At 36.6% G+C, this 18,413-nt stretch overlaps 3 protein-coding genes across 4 annotated transcripts; all 3 read right to left on the bottom strand.

The window, feature by feature from the left end:
• Positions 1 to 305: 305 nt before the first annotated feature.
• Positions 306 to 2,242, bottom strand: LOC125468623 (KH domain-containing protein SPIN1-like). 2 transcript variants are annotated; one of them, XM_048564699.1, is made up of 5 exons: positions 2,190 to 2,242; positions 1,795 to 1,911; positions 1,376 to 1,492; positions 1,080 to 1,223; positions 306 to 801 (listed from the first exon to the last, which is right to left on the bottom strand). In XM_048564699.1, the coding sequence occupies exons 1-5, from the start codon at positions 2,190 to 2,192 to the stop codon at positions 655 to 657; spliced, it is 528 nt and encodes a 175-aa protein (XP_048420656.1). In that variant the 5' UTR covers positions 2,193 to 2,242; the 3' UTR covers positions 306 to 654. The 2 variants fall into 2 exon arrangements, with proteins under 2 accessions (XP_048420656.1, XP_048420657.1); XM_048564700.1 differs by lacking the exon at positions 2,190 to 2,242 and having other exon boundaries at positions 1,795 to 2,117.
• A 352-nt stretch (positions 2,243 to 2,594) lies between these two features.
• Positions 2,595 to 11,874, bottom strand: LOC103963354 (putative disease resistance protein RGA3). Its single transcript, XM_048564317.1, has 6 exons — positions 11,700 to 11,874; positions 11,156 to 11,612; positions 10,668 to 11,109; positions 6,211 to 8,507; positions 2,857 to 2,902; positions 2,595 to 2,804 (listed from the first exon to the last, which is right to left on the bottom strand). Exons 1-6 carry the CDS (start codon positions 11,872 to 11,874, stop codon positions 2,595 to 2,597), a joined length of 3,627 nt encoding a protein of 1,208 aa, XP_048420274.1.
• A 1,258-nt stretch (positions 11,875 to 13,132) lies between these two features.
• On the bottom strand, positions 13,133 to 15,045 carry LOC125468622 (KH domain-containing protein At3g08620-like). Its single transcript, XM_048564698.1, has 5 exons — positions 15,027 to 15,045; positions 14,632 to 14,748; positions 14,211 to 14,327; positions 13,915 to 14,058; positions 13,133 to 13,635 (listed from the first exon to the last, which is right to left on the bottom strand). Exons 1-5 carry the CDS (start codon positions 15,027 to 15,029, stop codon positions 13,489 to 13,491), a joined length of 528 nt encoding a protein of 175 aa, XP_048420655.1. The 5' UTR covers positions 15,030 to 15,045; the 3' UTR covers positions 13,133 to 13,488.
• Positions 15,046 to 18,413: the final 3,368 nt, after the last annotated feature.

The raw sequence follows: 18,413 nt of genomic DNA, 5'->3' as shown, positions 1-18,413 counted from the left end.
TGGAACATGTTCACCATCACTATAACGTTTCAGTCTAATAATACAATATAATGTGTAAGTTTTCTTGGGCATGACATTGCATTATTAAACAGAAATACCACATGGCAGTGAATCTGTTATATATAAGTAGCTCATTTGTTTTTCACACAACCAAGTCATCTTTTTTTTTTTTTTTTTTTTCTTTCTTTCAAGCAACAATATTTGGGGTGAGAATTAGGGGTAAGCTAATGAGTCGGACTTAAATTGGCATTGAATTCACCATCTAAAGGAGCCCATAGTCGAGCTTATGGCATCCCACTTAAAAGTAAAATAAACAATCGATGCATATTCCACTTTCGAGTTTAGACAACGTCGAATTAGTAACAAATACATGGTCAGCACAACAAAGAATAACTTATATGACATAATTGTTCTACTTCTACAATCACAATCGACTACAAACACGAAAGCTATAACAAAAGAATATCTCGGTTCATCGGTATATCTTAATGTCATGGAAGAAAACCCCTGCATTGATGCTCACCAAACAGGTCCACAACGCGTCGTCCCTTAACAGTTTGCACACAGAATTGAATTACACCGAGAAGCATACGTTGGCAAGCAAGCTCAAGAGTCGTTCGGGAGGACGAAGCAATAGAAGAGTTAAGTGAACCATTACAGACCAGTTTTGGCACGCTTCATCCCGCTTGAAGTGAAAGGAGAGACACTACCATATGGTTGAGGGCTCTCTTCTCGTAAATTGGATTTCAGCATAGCTAGTTCTCTCAATTGTTCCGTCTTGTAGTGGTCTTGTGACTCATCCTGAAATGAAAAATGACAATTTAATATCCATGATTTTTGTGAAAAAATGTGATTAAAAACCGAGAGTTATAGCTCACAGTTTGTGTGAAAAAATGCGATTAAAGACCAAGAAGCACTTTTATATGAATGAAGAACATCTACGTATTGTCCATTGAGGGAAGGAGAAATCAGTTTCATGATTTGTTGCAATACGTATTTGAGAAAAAAGATACTTGATAGCGTAAAAGCAAAATAAGTATTTGTATTGGAAAGCCGAAGGGACGAGTCAAAAACGATACCATAGGTTTGAGAAGTTCTTCTATGATTTGTTTTGCCTGTCTCAACCGCATATCAACAATATTAGCAGGCAATTCAGCCTCAATTATAATGTGCAGTGGATCATTCAGATGCTCATAACCCGGTCTTCCCCTCAACGATTCCTCCTTGAGAATAACAAGGCAAGAAACACGTGTCAAAATACATATACAAAATAGATAGCATAAAATGGAACACAAGAAGAAGAAAAAAATGAACTTGATTTGAAATAATGAAAATTTCTTTTCTTAATAAATGACAAAACAGGGAATAATTCTACCTTGTCAATATCTCTTATTGAACATTTTCCTCTTATGTACACACGACAACCTGTAGAAGCTTCCAACCGCTTTAGTGAATTGCCTCTAGGACCCAGAAGCCGGCCAACAAAATTGAACTACAAAATACAAGTTTCAGTACCACAAACAAGAGAATTCTGAGATAAGGTCCTTAAATAAGAACTTTTTTTCTCAGTCGATCATTAAATCATGTGCGGCTGAGAATTCTGAGATGCTTTGAGAAACATGTACTTATTTTAAGAACCTTATTAAATAATAACTCTGTGTGTGTGTGTGCGCTTGCGCATGCAAACACCTCCCAGTAACATGTTTTTGTTAGCCTTAAACCAACTACCTTGAATTTAAGATTGCAATTTAGCAACGTTTCTTAACGCACTGTCAAGTTATATGAGTGGCTTACATTTGGAAAGCTGTCTACTGGAATATCCAAGCGCAAAATCCTCTTCACAATGTAGGAACTTGGACTTGATGGTGCAACTTGCCACTCCATATTCATCCCTTGTGGACCACCTAATCTCTGTTACATTAGACAACCAAAGCCAAACTATTGAAACTAGACGCAAAAAAGATGAACAGATGTAATGTTGCGGTACTGATAAAAAGATAAAACTGAGAAAAAGAGGGAAGATGGGAACCTGTAGCGCATTCCATATAAAATAAATGTGAAAAAAGAGTATTATAATACAGTCAACGTAGTGGTAATCCAAACTTGTCAAACAACACAAAATGGCAAGAGAGTAAATAAAATCAATTAAACTTTAACCGTATTATAAAGCTGAAACTTCCACTATTTACCATATAATAATGGATTTAGTGGTATATGAAGCCAGTGCATTTACTGAAACTCCTCACTCTCCAATGTCAGATGACATAAATGGACGGTTTATCATTAATATGATACAAGAATTGAACAATCGCGATTATAAAATTTTTATCGTGATTATACGTTGGGAGAATCCATGCAAGTGTTTTGATCGGAATCCCAATGCTCCCCTTACAAGTATTATACCAAAACAACTTAAGAAAATTATAGACCACAAATTTCAATCCTTCTAACATATTGAAGAAACAATCCAGTTGAAAAGAATTTGGTGAGAAACAAAAAAATTGAAAATGGTTCAACACTTTCAGATTCACAATGCCACTAATCGAGAAACTCCACAGGTCCTCTGGTTCGTCGGAAGTTGTAACTTTCGATTGTCAATCGAAGCTAACGAAGAAATGCCAGTTGAGACGAGTTGGTGAATTAAAATCACAAAGAGAAACAAGTCTGGGCCTGTGGAACGAAGGATAATCCGCTGAAGGATGAACAATTAAGTCCAAATTCGTTGGCATCGTATATTTCTCAGCATCCCCACTAGACATTTGAGAAATTGCATGATCCAACTTAGTGCCATCAGCAAGTAGAAGCTGCAGGAAAAAAAAATTACTATGAGTATTAACTTTCAAACTAATTCTGTACAGTAAAACAGAGAGCCTGATAAGACCGCAGCAGAAAAGCTCGCATACTGTGTAAGTTGCAATTTTAGCAACAAAATTGCAAAATGAACATTTCATATGGCTACTCTCATAATAATATCACTCTTGATAATTTCAGCAATAAAATTGGTACTCAACAGTCATCAAGTTACTCAAGCGATATCAATTACAGACACAAAATCAACAGAATTCAAATCATTGTGCATATGATTCATAAATTACAAGTAGCCCCAAAATTCTCAGTCTAAAATCTTCATAAGAAAGCAATTACAGCAGTTCTATAATTATATTAACATCGTTAACCTAAAAACAAGTCTCGAGATATTATAAACAATTTTCCTCATTGTGCAGGCACCAATGGAATAAGTAAACTGCAGGAGATGGAAGCAACAAATGTGATAAATCTACCACTACCATTGTGATCAGGATAAAAAATCATTAGCTTGCAATGGATGAAAGTATGAACTAATATCTCCAAGTAAAACAACAAACACCACATCGCTGGGAAAACATATCTTGTGCATCCGTACCTAGACTCTGCTTGCACCTACTGCACATTCGAGTAAGAGCGTCCTGAAAAAACACCATAGTATGCCAACAGAATTATATATGCCATTGGAAAGCACAGCATATGTATATTAAGTTAACTTAATTACTAGAAGAGAAAAGGGGGTGGGAGTCTGAAAAACTTACGTTGCTTAGTTCAGTGCGAAGTAAATTGGCGAGGTGTCGCATGGCTTCGACCCAACCACTTTGGTAAAGCCTTCACTCCCTCAAATAGTCGATACATAAAGCAGTTAAAGAAGTGAAGTGTTGAATTTGGTGAGGCAGAGACTTGAGCGATGGCCACCTGTTCAAATGTAACGATTCAAGTTCCAGTGATCGAACTTGAACATCAGGATAGAAATTGAGCTCCTCCCAGAACCTGCCAATGGCCTTTTTTTTTTTTTTTTTTTTTTTACAATTTCTTGCATTATTGCAGACCTTCTAGCAGATTTAAACTTTTCAACTGATAGTACAATGCTTGGAAATATCATATAGCACAGCAACTGAAGATTCTTTTACCTAATTTCTGCAAAAATGCAGGTATTCAAATCATTGTTCATAAATCACAAGTAACCATAAATTATATCAGCCCAAAATCTACATAAGGATAACAACAAACAATCTATATATTATATGAACATGGTTTTACATGACTACAAATCTTGGCATTACTCATCTAACACTACTTGGGCGCTGGCACTGTGTGATTAAACAAGATTCAATCCTATGATGGATATTCAAGCTTGCGGTTCAGCACTCATACAGATGAACTAAATAACATAAACATATACCGAGCTTATGTTGCCGAAACTAAGAAAGATAACATCTAAAAGAGAATGCCCACATGGTACCACTAGAAGAGGCTTGCTAGCTTGATAAGGACTGTAACTTAAAGGTATATCATTGAGAAAGGAGGGTAGATCAAGAAAATTAATATTTTGTGCATCAGTAATTGGACTCAGTTTGCACCAATGAAGCATCCTGAAAAACACCACAGCATGCCAAAAGAAATATAGATGCCACTGGGAAACACATAATATATATAGTAAGTCAGAAGTCAACACTACTAAGCATTTAGAAGAGAAGAGGAGGTACGGATTTGAAAAGCTTACATGGATTAATTTCAATGCAGAAGTTGGAGCCCTGTGGAGTCGTTTGTACATACAACTGGAATAGAAATAATCTTGGAGAACTGTGGCCTTGCGCACATGAAATTTGGTAAGGTACAGCCTACCATCGATTCAACTGCTGTATGATTTAAAAAGGAGAAGTGAGGTGTTGAATTTGTTGAGGCAGAGACTTGAGCTCCTCCCAGAACCCACCGATTTCCAAATAACAGAGGGAATGGAGGCTGTCTAAACTTGGAAGACTCTCTAAATTCGTGATGTCTCTTATTGTCAGCGTCTCAAGAGAGAGTGGGAATTGCAGGCTTGAAAATTATTGAGTAATTGAAGATTCTTTTACCTAATTTTTGCAATAATGGGGTATTTGACATTTCATCAAGTTAGTCAAGGGATATGAAATAGAGATAAATAAATCAACCAAATTCAAATCACTGTTTATACGATTCGAAAATCTGTTCATAAATCACAAGTAACCATAAAAATATCAGTCCAAAATCTTCATAAGGATAACAATAACAAACAGAAGGTAATTGCAGTAGTTCTAAATATTATATGAACATGGTTTTACACGATGACAATTATTGGCATTACTCATCTAACACTAGTTGGGTGCTGGCAGTGTGTGATTAAACAAGATTCAATATCGTGATGGGTGATCAAGCTAGTGGTTCAGTACTCACACAGGTGAACTAAAGAAAGTTAAAATACTGATTGATGTTGCCGGAATTAAGAAAGATAACATGTAAAGGAGAATGCCCAAGGCCTATAAAAAGAGGTATATTATTGAGAAATGAAGGTAGAGCGAGAGAATTAATATCGTGTGCATCAGTACCTGGAGTCAGTTTACAGCTATCGAGCATCATGAAAAACGCCACAGCATACCAAAAGAAATATAGATGGCACTGGGAAACACACAACATATATAGTAAATCACAAGTCAACAGTAGAAGGTGTTGATGAATTAGAAGTGGAAGAGAAGAGGAGGTGTGGCTTTGAAAATCTTACACGACTTAATTTCAATGCGCGAGTTTGAGCCATTTGGAGTCGTTTGTACATAAAATTGGAATACAAGTAATCTCGGAGAAGTGTGGCCTTGCACACCATGAAATTTGGTTTTCCCAATACACATTTGTTGTAGTATCGCAAGGCGTTGCATAGCTTCAATCCAACTCTTGTCTCACAATACTGATCATTTAAAAGAAGAGGGAGAAGGATAAACAAATTATGTTATACTAGTTTAAATTTGAGTGTAGTACTATTGGAGACACGGAATAAAAGAACAAAAGAGATTAAATATAATATATACAACTCTTAGGATATTTGATTTCAATAATTTAAAAAACTTACTTATGATTTGTGGAATGTGAGAAATCTTAGGCCAATCTGTGCCTCTGTCCCTCCTGCATCTTTCCTCTAAAAGGGGATGACATCCAAAAATCCACAAGTTTTCTAATTTGGTGAGGCGTTGCATAGCTTGGACACTTGGTAAATTCTTCAGATTCTTGCAATCTCTAATCTCCAGCCATTTAAGGGATGTAAGGCTACCCAACCATTCTGGCAAAGTCTCCACTCCCTCAAATGAACATATCCACAAAGATGTTAGAGAAGTGAGGTGTTGAATTTGTTGAGGCAGAGACTTGAGCTTAGGCCAACCATACAACCTTAACCTTGTAAGATGCATTAATGATCCAACTTCAAAATCAGGGAAGGAATCGAGCTCCTCCCAGAACCCACCGACAAACAAAATCTCCAAGCCAGTGGGCCACTGTAGCCCCGTTGGCAGATATTTTAGGTTTCGCCAATTTACAATCGACAAAGTACGGAGAGAACTGAGGTTGTCTAAACTTGGAAGAATGTGTAAATTAGGCATAACATGTATTTCCAGCGTCTCAAGAGAGAGTGGGAATTGTAGGCTGCTCACCCAACTTTCTAATCTTTCACAATATTCAATACTCAGAAGTCGAAGGGAGGTCATGGTGCGCAAGTCTGAAGTAGATTGTAGGCTAATGCACTCCTCCTCCTTCTCAACTCTGCTACTTTTGACACCAAACGATGATAGCTTTGGGCAATTATATATCTCCAATTCCTGAAGAGAGGGACATTGTTGTGGAAGAGCAGGTATGCTTGATAATTCACTGCAATCCCTGATTGTCAATTTCTGAAGAGAGTCGGTGAGGGACCCGCTGCCTTTAATTTCAATTGATGTCAGATTATTGCAATTCCGTATTGTCAATTCCACGAGACAGGCCCCTGCACTCAATGGGACTGATATTCCATTGTAATTCCCTATACTCACTTCCAAGAGAGAGGCCCCTAAACTTAATGGGCCTGATAATCCATCGCAATTCTCTATACTCAATTTCTGGAGAGAGGTGCATCTCTTTAACCCACTCGGTAGGCGCGACAATCCTTCACAAGAAGACATCTCCAACTTTTGGGGAAGTCGAAAATCACTCGGAGCATTGTTCAATTTAGAACAATTTTCTACGGTCAACATCTCGAGACAAGGAAAAACCACAACCTTTTTTCCTGACGTTGTTGGTACTTGCTTCCATTCATTTAGATCATCACACTCAGAAATATGTAATACTTTTAACTTTGGAAATAAAGTAATCATCTCCTTACTTGTCGTGGCTACAAGATCATAACCATAGAACTCAGCTCCAACACATTTCAAGCTAGCCATTCCTCTAATATTAAGCTCCGTAAGATTGGGTAGATGACCGAGCGGTGGGACTACTTCACATTTGTCGCATCCAAGTAACTCAATCTTCTTCAACCCACTCATCATCATCATCCACGTTGGAAACTTATCGCCCATGAAGTTTATAATAGTTAAGCTCTCCAACCCAAGATGTGGTCGAAGGCCTTCTAGGACACCTTCCTCCTCGTTGTTGTCAGTTGTTGACCTATCTTCAGTCCAATTGAAGCTCAAATGGCGTACTTTCGTCTTATCCTCTAACTTAGCTTTCTTTGCTTCTTCTCCATTCTTTACGTGCTCCAAATTACAAACAATTAATTCACCCTTCAATTGTTTCAAGCCAGCCAACTCTTCAATTCGACGACCAATCTCATTACCCACTGGAAAGTAAGGTAATGTTCGAAGGCAAGTCAACCGTCCTATCCCTTGTGGGAATTTGATATCCTCATCAAAATAAATATGTCTCAGGTTGATCAAGTTTTGCAGTTCTTTCGGAAACTCTTCAAGGGCACAATTCATTGCTCTTAATGTCTGAAGGTTATAGAGCTTGCCTACAGATTTGGGGAGTGCTTTGAATCTTGTTTCAGAAATGTCAAGATACCTTAAGTGTTTCAGCTTACCAACTGAAACTGGAAGTTCTTCAATATTAGCATTCCATAAATTCAAGACGCGTAAAGCTTTGAACCGTGGAAGAATGTTAGCAGGAACTTCACCGTTGTCCGAAAACAGTGACCGTAATTTCTTAGCACTTCTTGCTGCGATCTTTTCCAGTGTAGAAGTAGAAACCTGAGCAACATGTCGAAACTCAAGTGTATTATCTCTGCTACATAAGTCTCCCATCAAGCTTTCAGATTTGGACACAAGTTTTGCCAAATCGTGCACAAGATCATGCATCTTGCATTTGGTAACAATGCCATTGTCACCCATCGTAGCATCTTGAAACAAGGAGCTCTGCAATAGAATATCAAAATACTCATTGCCTGTGTCCTCCATATCTTTACTTTCGTCATGCGAAGCTCGGAGTAGTCCTTGAGCCATCCAAAGTTGAATCAAGTTGTCTCTTTGAATTTCAAAGTCTTTCTCGAACATTGAGCAATATGCAAAACATTGCTTCAATGATGGTGATTCTAAATTGTTAAAACTCAACCTCAGGACTGGCATAATTTCATCTTCTCCTTTTGGTAAGTTGTTCCATATTCTACTGTTTTTAAACAACGACCATTCTTCAATGCTTTTTTTAGTGCGCAACATGCCTCCCAAAACCTGTTAATTGGATTAGAGAGTTTCTATCACATAATTATCTACGGGGTACAGTAGTTCAACTGAAGTTGATGGAAAAGAAAAAGAAAAACAAGGAATAATTTCATTTAATTTCAAGAAAAACTGGGAGTAGTTTAGATCTAAAATTGACTTTAAACTTTAAACTATTAGATTGGAGATGCCCTAACAAAATACCAATTTAAGTCATAACAAAATAATTCATCCAATAACAATGCAAATGCTTTAAACCGCTTCAACTAATTTAACTGATTTTTACTAGACTTGTTCCTTTTTCTAAAGTTTTTATCCCTCTTGGAAGACCAATGTAAATTGAATCTTCAAATTCGAACACAATTCTTCATTTTGCAAATAATATAACCAAAATTCAAGGGGCTTAGACCTGTTTGTTTACTACCAAACAAATGAATTTGAACGACAACCATGAAAATGAACGGTTCCATATTATACTGTTTTTTAAACGACAACCATTCTTCAATACTTTTTTTGGTGTGCAAAATGCCTCCCAAAACATGCTAATTGGATTAGTGAGTTTCAAAGGTGTCCTAAAACAACGTAGAAAATCGGGACTTGTATACAATTTGGAAGTTTTGGCTTCCTTCATTATGAATCCCCTTGCCTAAAAGGACAAAATCTAAACCATGTGCAAAATCATATATTAGCTTCCATTATTTTTGGTGTTTGATGAATTTCCCAAAGTACCCATTAAGTAGTTAAAACTTAAAAACACGTTTTATTCTTGATTTGTTGGGATAATGAATTAATTTTATAGGATATTTGGCCAATGGTCAATAAAAACTTTACTAATTAGCCATATATCAATGGATAATTTTATTTTTGAACATAATTAATGAAAAAGTTATAATAATTATGCATAGGTCAATAGAGCATGCCACATAAGTTTAAACTAGTTATAAAATGACTATTATACCCTTCTCTCTTCACTTTATTCCATTCCTTATCTCTTTCACTCTTCTTATTTACTTCATTTTCTATCATGTCTCTATCTCCCCTTCTTTCTCTTCACTCTCTCATGTTTATCTCTCCTACCCATGCCTCTCTATCTTTCTCTCTCTTCCATCAAACCTGAACAAATAGTTCGATTAATCCCAGTGCTCTGAAACTTCCCTATTACCAAACACAATCACAATGGCGAGAGAAAAAAATGAAATTCCAAAAAAAGTGCAATAATCGGCAGCAAAAACAAAACGCAAGCAAAAAAAAAAAAAAAAAAAAAGAAAAAGAAAGAGATGTAATAGATATCCAGCAAATCTTCAAAGGCTTTGGACATGGAGATTGTCTTAAGGGTAGTGTCCATCAAAAATCCTCTTGAATTAAAGGTGCGTTTGCAAAGAGTTTTGCAGTTTGCAATTCAAAATCAAGAAACAGACACATCGTGTGTTTGAATTTAAATATAAAAGGTTGCACAAGTGCGAAGCATAGGAAATGAAAAAAAAACAACCAGAAAACAGACACTGCAACATAGTGTCTAAATCACAACGTAAAAAGAAAAGAAGAAGAAAAAAAAAATCAGGAAACAAACACTGCAATACAGTGTCTGAATAAAAATGTAAAAAACAGAACTAGGAAACGAACATTGCATTGTAGTGTCTGAATCTAAATGTAAAAATAATATAAAAAACAGAGCAGGAAACGAACGTAGTGTCTAAATCCAAATGTAAAAATTAGGAGTTGCGTGAGGTGTGAAAAATAAGAGGCGTGTGAGTGATAAAAAAAAAAAAACAAAACAAAACAAAACCAGAAAACTAACACTGTAACGCAGTGCCTGAATCCAATAAAACCAGAATCAGAAAATAGACACTTCGTTGCAGTGTCTAAATCCGTATTGACTTATTCCAAAATATGAAAATATGAGAAAATGATTGTCATTTAAAGTGGATGTCAGCTGTAATAGCACATTTTGTAAAAAAAACAAAAAAAAAGGTTAGAGACACCACATTTTGTCTACTATATAATGTATAAGTGATGTGTATGTGATATGTCAATTAATAATTTTAGTGAAATTTTCACACCATCTAAAAGGTTTTTCTACGCAATTGTACTTTAAAAATTCAAATTCAATTCAACCATTATCAAATAATATAAAATAGGTGCAAATCTCACGTTATATATAATAGTACATACCTTTGCCACCAATGGAACACCACCGCAATTTTCAGCAATCTCCCTTCCAATTGTATCAAACTTAGGATCACTGTTATTGGTGAAAGCTCTATTTTTCATGATGGACCAACATTCATCCACAGAAAGTTTTCCCAATTTATGTCGCGGAAGTAGCTTTTCTGAGATTGATGCGACTTCATCTTCGCGAGTGGTGACAATAATTTTGGAGCCTTTAGCAGAACTAAGCTTTGACAAACATTCCATGAAACTCTCCCATAGTTTGGAATCTTTGTTCCAAACGTCATCAAGTACGAGTAAGTATTTTTTTTCTTTCAACTCTTCATCAAGGGACAAAAGCAGAGTATGCTGATTATCTTTAGAATGGGCTTTTACCCGATTAAGCTGTTCTGACATTTGATGTAGGATGACATTGACGTCAAAAGCGTCGGATACACAAATCCAAATTTTTTTTCAAAAACTTGTGTATCGAATCCTCATTGTAAACTGACTTGGCCAATGTTGTTTTTCCGAGGCCTCCCATACCCACAATCGCCATGACCGCAAGATTTTCTTGATTGTATTTGGAGTCGGTCAAGGTTGTGACTATTTTTGACACATCAGCTTTCCTTCCAACGGGTATTTCATCTTTGCCAAAGAATGCGTTGGTTTGTCTATCCCATCTAATCCCCTGAGAGGTTGCATCTGTATTCCTGGAAACTAGTCCAAGAGGAGATGCTTTCCTCTCGAGATCCACCAAGGATGCATTGATCTTCTGAATTTTATGCGCCATTTGAAGACGAAATGCAAGTGGATTGGAGAGTGAAAAGAAGTTCAGAACCTTTCTCTTCATATGGTTTTGGATTTCGACTTTACGCCGATCAACTTCGTACTTGAATTCATCCAAGACATCCTCAGCATCTTCAGCTACGCCTTTGAGTTTCTTCACCCATTCCTCTATTGCCGGAGCTGTTAGAGAATGAAAACAAGTTAAAATACCTTGTCATTGTAGCATGTGTGCGAGAGATTATAAGAGAATTCAAAAATATATACTACCTTGTGGTTTGTGGGCAACATCATTCAATAAAAGTTCAATGGTAGTGAATGACTCTCTAAGCTTTCGAAGTTCAGCTTTGAAACCCCATGCAAGACTGAATTGTTTCTCAGCAAGTGAAAGCACCTTCTTCAGTATTCCCTCCGCAGCAAAAGTAAGCACAACTTCGGCTGCCATTCCTTTAATTCCCTGCAACTCAGCTAATCACAGTGTTTAATTTCTCTCTCGGATACAAATTACAGTACAAGGGCAATGGAGGATGATATGGTAGACAACAAATGTCGGTCGGTTTAACTTTTTATAACTTGAAAAAGGTGGTGCATCCAAGAATTGGAGGATGTATTCGATCCTTTGCTTAGACTAGTTTAGTTCCTTCCTTCCGTGGTGCTTCCAAGTATCTTACATTTTGAATTTAATTCGTCCTTGTTGATCCTTTGCCTTAGACACGTCTAGTTTCTTCCTTCCATAGTTCTTTCAAGTATCTTACGTTTTGAATTGAATTCGTCCTTGTTGGTGCCTTGAGTGTACCTCCTCCTCCTTTGCCTTGGGTGTACCTCCTTGTCCAGATTCTTATCGTGTTTCTGAATTTTCTCTCTTGTAGGGCAATACTTTTGCCTTCTAACTTATGAGAACTTTCTCATTCACTTGTTCTTTCCTTCCTCATTGCTTTCGAGAATCTTACCCTTTGCTAAATTGCTTTCAAGTTCTAACTCCGTTTCTTGATGTCTTCACTGTACGTACTAACCCTTATGTCTCATCGATGTCAACGTAATGCTTTAGCTCTTTTTCACCAATAATCATAAACAAGAAATCATGCGTGCATTAGAGAATAACACCCCATATACACAGTTAATATCAATCAACAATTTTGAACCCCGATAAAAGATACGAGTAGCACTCTATATACACAGTTAATCTTACCCTTTGCTAAATTGCTTTAAACTTTCTCATTCTTTCTAAAAGCACCCCTCGTCCTCTCTGATGTGAAATTCATGTGCTGCCTTACGGTTTACGCAACTCTATTTCTTATTGTATCAATCAAAGCCCGTTGTTAGGCCCATAAAACAAAATTTGGGGAGATAACATTTTCAAGCCCATTCACTTTTAGCCCAGTCTCCAACCCTGTATCAAAAACGACTTATATGGAACATGTTCACCATCACTATAACGTTTCAGTCTAATAATACAATATAATGTGTAAGTTTTCTTGGGCATGACATTGCATTATTAAACAGAAATACCACATGGCAGTGAATCTGTTATATATAAGTAGCTCATTTGTTTTTCACACAACCAAGTCATCTTTTTTTTTTTTTTCTTTCTTTCAAGCAACAATATTTGGGGTGAGAATTAGGGGTAAGCTAATGAGTCGGACTTAAATTGGCATTGAATTCACCATCTAAAGGAGCCCATAGTCGAGCTTATGGCATCCCACTTAAAAGTAAAATAAACAATCGATGCATATTCCACTTTCGAGTTTAGACAACGTCGAATTAGTAACAAATACATGGTCAGCACAACAAAGAATAACTTATATGACATAATCGTTCTACTTCTACAATCACAATCGACTACAAACACGAAAGCTATAACAAAAGAATATCTCGGTTCATCCGTATATCTTAATGTCATGGAAGAAAACCCCTGCATTGATGCTCACCAAACAGGTCCACAACGCGTCGTCCCTTAACAGTTTGCACACAGAATTGAATTACACCGAGAAGCATACGTTGGCAAGCAAGCTCAAGAGTCGTTCGGGAGGACGAAGCAATAGAAGAGTTAAGTGAACCATTACAGACCAGTTTTGGCACGCTTCATCCCGCTTGAAGTGAAAGGAGAGACACTACCATATGGTTGAGGGCTCTCTTCTCGTAAATTGGATTTCAGCATAGCTAGTTCTCTCAATTGTTCCCTCTTGTAGTGGTCTTGTGACTCATCCTGAAATGAAAAATGACAATTTAATATCCATGATTTTTGTGAAAAAAATGTGATTAAAAACCGAGAGTTATAGCTCACAGTTTGTGTGAAAAAATGCAATTAAAGACCAAGAAGCACTTTTATATGAATGAAGAACATCTACGTATTGTCCATTGAGGGAAGGAGAAATCAGTTTCATGATTTGTTGCAATACGTATTTGAGAAAAAAGATACCTGATAGCGTAAAAGCAAAATAAGTATTTGTATTGGAAAGCCGAAGGGACGAGTCAAAAACGATACCATAGGTTTGAGAAGTTCTTCTATGATTTGTTTTGCCTGTCTCAACCGCATATCAACAATATTAGCAGGCAATTCAGCCTCAATTATAATGTGCAGTGGATCATTCAGATGCTCATAACCCGGTCTTCCCCTCAACGATTCCTCCTTGAGAATAACAAGGCAAGAAACACGTGTCAAAATACATATACAAAATAGATAGCATAAAATGGAACACAAGAAGGAGAAAAAAATGAACTTGATTTGAAATAATGAAAATTTCTTTTCTTAATAAATGACAAAACAGGGAATAATTCTACCTTGTCAATATCTCTTATTGAACATTTTCCTCTTATGTACACACGACAACCTGTAGAAGCTTCCACCCGCTTTAGTGAATTGCCTCTAGGACCCAGAAGCCGGCCAACAAAATTGAACTACAAAATACAAGTTTCAGTACCACAAACAAGAGAATTCTGAGATAAGGTCCTTAAATAAGAACTTTTTTTCTCAGTCGATCATTAAATCATGTGCGGCTGAGAATTCTGAGATGCTTTGAGAAACATGTACTTATTTTAAGAACCTTATTAAATAATAACTCTGTGTGTGTGTGTGCGCGCTTGCGCATGCAAACACCTCCCAGTAACATGTTTTTGTTAGCCTTAAACCAACTACCTTGAATTTAAGATTGCAATTTAGCAACGTTTCTTAACGCACTGTCAAGTTATATGAGTGGCTTACATTTGGAAAGCTGTCTACTGGAATATCCAAGCGCAAAATCCTCTTCACAATGTAGGAACTTGGACTTGATGGTGCAACTTGCCACTCCATATTCATCCCTTGTGGACCACCTAATCTCTGTTACATTAGACAACCAAAGCCAAACTATTGAAACTAGACGCAAAAAAGATGAACAGATGTAATGTTGCGGTACTGATAAAAAGATAAAACTGAGAAAAAGAGGGAAGATGGGAACCTGTAGCGCATTCCATATAAAATAAATGTGAAAAAAGAGTATTATAATACAGTCAACGTAGTGGTAATCCAAACTTGTCAAACAACACAAAATGGCAAGAGAGTAAATAAAATCAATTAAACTTTAACCGTATTATAAAGCTGAAACTTCCACTATTTACCATATAATAATGGATTTAGTGGTATATGAAGCCAGTGCATTTACTGAAACTCCTCACTCTCCAATGTCAGATGACATAAATGGACGGTTTATCATTAATATGATACAAGAATTGAACAATCGCGATTATAAAATTTTTATCGTGATTATACGTTGGGAGAATCCATGCAAGTGTTTTGATCGGAATCCCAATGCTCCCCTTACAAGTATTATACCAAAACAACTTAAGAAAATTATAGACCACAAATTTCAATCCTTCTAACATATTGAAGAAACAATCCAGTTGAAAAGAATTTGGTGAGAAACAAAAAAATTGAAAATGGTTCAACACTTTCAGATTCACAATGCCACTAATCGAGAAACTCCACAGGTCCTCTGGTTCGTCGGAAGTTGTAACTTTCGATTGTCAATCGAAGCTAACGAAGAAATGCCAGTTGAGACGAGTTGGTGAATTAAAATCACAAAGAGAAACAAGTCTGGGCCTGTGGAACGAAGGATAATCCGCTGAAGGATGAACAATTAAGTCCAAATTCGTTGGCATCGTATATTTCTCAGCATCCCCACTAGACATTTGAGAAATTGCATGATCCAACTTAGTGCCATCAGCAAGTAGAAGCTGCAGGAAAAAAAAATTACTATGAGTATTAACTTTCAAACTAATTCTGTACAGTAAAACAGAGAGCCTGATAAGACCGCAGCAGAAAAGCTCGCATACTGTGTAAGTTGCAATTTTGGCAGCATGAATCCCTCTGCTCTAGCATTTTCATTTCCTATCCGGTAGAAATTTACATCCTCAACAGCATACCCTGCCACCATTGAGGCATAGTGAGTTCCATGAACGAAAAAAGCCCTTGAAGACTGGCATGAGTCATATCAAAGTTCAATGAGCTTGCTGCAAAATGAACATTTCATATGGTTACTCTCATAATAATATCACTCTTGATAATTTCAGCAATAAAATTGGTACTCAACAGTCATCAAGTTACTCAAGCGATATCAATTACAGACACAAAATCAACAGAATTCAAATAATTGTGCATATGATTCATAAATTACAAGGAGCCCCAAAATTCTCAGTCTAAAATCTTCATAAGAAAGCAATTACAGCAGTTCTATAATTATATTAACATCGTTAACCTAAAAACAAGTCTCGAGATATTATAAACAATTTTCCTCATTGTGCAGGCACCAATGGAATAAGTAAACTGCAGGAGATGGAAGCAACAAATGTGATAAATCTACCACTACCATTGTGATCAGGATAAAAAATCATTAGCTTGCAATGGATGAAAGTATGAACTAATATCTCCAAGTAAAACAACAAACACCACATCGCTGGGAAAACATATCTTGTGCATCCGTACCTAGACTCTGCTTGCACCTACTGCACATTCGAGTAAGAGCGTCCTGAAAAAACACCATAGTATGCCAACAGAATTATATATGCCATTGGAAAGCACAGCATATGTATATTAAGTTAACTTAATTACTAGAAGAGAAAAGGGGGTGGGAGTCTGAAAAACTTACGTTGCTTAGTTCAGTGCGAAGTAAATTGGCGAGGTGTCGCATGGCTTCGACCCAACCACTCTGGTAAAGCCTTCACTCCCTCAAATAGTCGATACATAAAGCAGTTAAAGAAGTGAAGTGTTGAATTTGATGAGGCAGAGACTTGAGCAATGGCCACCTGTTCAAATGTAACGATTCAAGTTCCAGTGATCCAACTTGAACATCAGGATAGAAATTGAGCTCCTCCCAGAACCTGCCAATGGCCCTTTTTTTTTTTTTTTTTTTTCAATTTCTTGAATTATTGCAGACCTTCTAGCAGATTTAAACTTTTCAACTGATAGTACAATGCTTGGAAATATCATATAGCATAGCAACTGAAGATTCTTTTACCTAATTTCTGCAAAAATGCAGGTATTCAAATCATTGTTCATAAATCACAAGTAACCATAAATTATATCAGCCCAAAATCTACATAAGGATAACAACAAACAAAAAGCAATTGCAGTAATTCTATATATTATATGAACATGGTTTTACATGACTACAAATCTTGGCATTACTCATCTAACACTACTTGGGCGCTGGCACTGTGTGATTAAACAAGATTCAATCCTATGATGGATATTCAAGCTTGCGGTTCAGCACTCATACAGATGAACTAAATAACGTAAACATATACCGAACTTATGTTGCCGAAACTAAGAAAGATAACATGTAAAAGAGAATGCCCACATGGTACCACTAGAAGAGGCTTGCTAGCTTGATAAGGACTGTAACTTAAAGGTATATCATTGAGAAAGGAGGGTAGATCAAGAAAATTAATATTTTGTGCATCAGTACCTGGACTCAGTTTGCACCAATGAAGCATCCTGAAAAACACCACAGCATGCCAAAAGAAATATAGATGCCAATGGGAAACACATAATATATATAGTAAGTCAGAAGTCAACACTACTAAGCATTTAGAAGAGAAGAGGAGGTACGGATTTGAAAAGCTTACCTGGATTAATTTCAATGCAGAAGTTGGAGCCCTGTGGAGTCGTTTGTACATACAACTGGAATAGAAATAATCTTGGAGAACTGTGGCCTTGCACACCATGAAATTTGGTAAGGTACAGCCTACCATCGATTCAACTGATGTGTGACTTAAAAAGGAGAAGTGAGGTGTTGAATTTGTTGAGGCAAAGACTTGAGCTCCTCCCAGAACCCACCGATTTCCAAATAACGGAGAGAATGGAGGCTGTCTAAACTTGGAAGACTCTCTAAATTCGCGATGTCTCTTATTGTCAGCATCTCAAGAGAGTGGGAATTGCAGGCTTGAAAATTATTGAGTAATTGAAGATTCTTTTACCTAATTTTTGCAATAATGGGGTATTTGACATTTCATCAAGTTAGTCAAGGGATATGAAATAGAGATAAATAAATCAACCAAATTCAAATCACTGTTTATACGATTCGAAAATCTGTTCATAAATCACATGTAACCATAAAAATATCAGTCCAAAATCTTCATAAGGATAACAATAACAAACAGAAGGTAATTGCAGTAGTTCTAAATATTATATGAACATGGTTTTACACGATGACAATTATTGGCATTACTCATCTAACACTAGTTGGGTGCTGGCAGTGTGTGATTAAACAAGATTCAATACCATGAAATTTGGTTTTCCCAATACACATTTGTTGTAGTGTCGCAAGGCGTTGCATAGCTTCAATCCAACTCTTGTCTCAGAAGAAGCCTCGTTGGCCCATAACTGATTTAAAAGAAGAGGGAGAAGGATAAACAAATTATGTTATACTAGTTTAAATTTGAGTGTAGTACTATTGGAGACACGAAATAAAAGAAGAAACGTTAGCTCTATTATTTGATTTCAATAAT

The sequence above is a fragment of a genome, unplaced genomic scaffold (assembly GCF_019419815.1).
Source record: "Pyrus x bretschneideri cultivar Hongxiangsu unplaced genomic scaffold, Pyrus_bretschneideri_v1 Contig39, whole genome shotgun sequence".
NCBI classification, from domain to species: Eukaryota; Viridiplantae; Streptophyta; class Magnoliopsida; order Rosales; family Rosaceae; genus Pyrus; species Pyrus x bretschneideri.
The sequence above is the reverse complement of the archived record's forward strand: the minus strand, read 5'-3'. Positions and strand labels throughout refer to the sequence as shown.

Excerpts from the sequence above, each read along its gene's own strand:
- LOC125468623 (XM_048564699.1), bottom strand. Across the intron at positions 1,493-1,794 it reads CAGTAGACAGCTTTCCAAAT|TTCAATTTTGTTGGCCGGCT; the intron begins GTAAGCCACTCA and ends TGTATTTTGTAG. Across the intron at positions 1,224-1,375 it reads CAATAAGAGATATTGACAAG|GAGGAATCGTTGAGGGGAAG; the intron begins GTAGAATTATTC and ends GTTATTCTCAAG.
- LOC103963354 (XM_048564317.1), bottom strand. The coding sequence starts at position 11,874 with ATGGCAGCCGAAGTTGTGCTTACTTTTGCTGCGGAGGGAATACTGAAG. Across the intron at positions 8,508-10,667 it reads GTGTTCCATTGGTGGCAAAG|GTTTTGGGAGGCATGTTGCG; the intron begins GTATGTACTATT and ends TCCAATTAACAG. Across the intron at positions 2,903-6,210 it reads TCATTAATGCATCTTACAAG|TATGCGAGCTTTTCTGCTGC; the intron begins GTTAAGGTTGTA and ends CAACTTACACAG.
- LOC125468622 (XM_048564698.1), bottom strand. Across the intron at positions 14,059-14,210 it reads CAATAAGAGATATTGACAAG|GAGGAATCGTTGAGGGGAAG; the intron begins GTAGAATTATTC and ends GTTATTCTCAAG. Across the intron at positions 13,636-13,914 it reads AAGAACTTCTCAAACCTATG|GATGAGTCACAAGACCACTA; the intron begins GTATCGTTTTTG and ends TTTTCATTTCAG.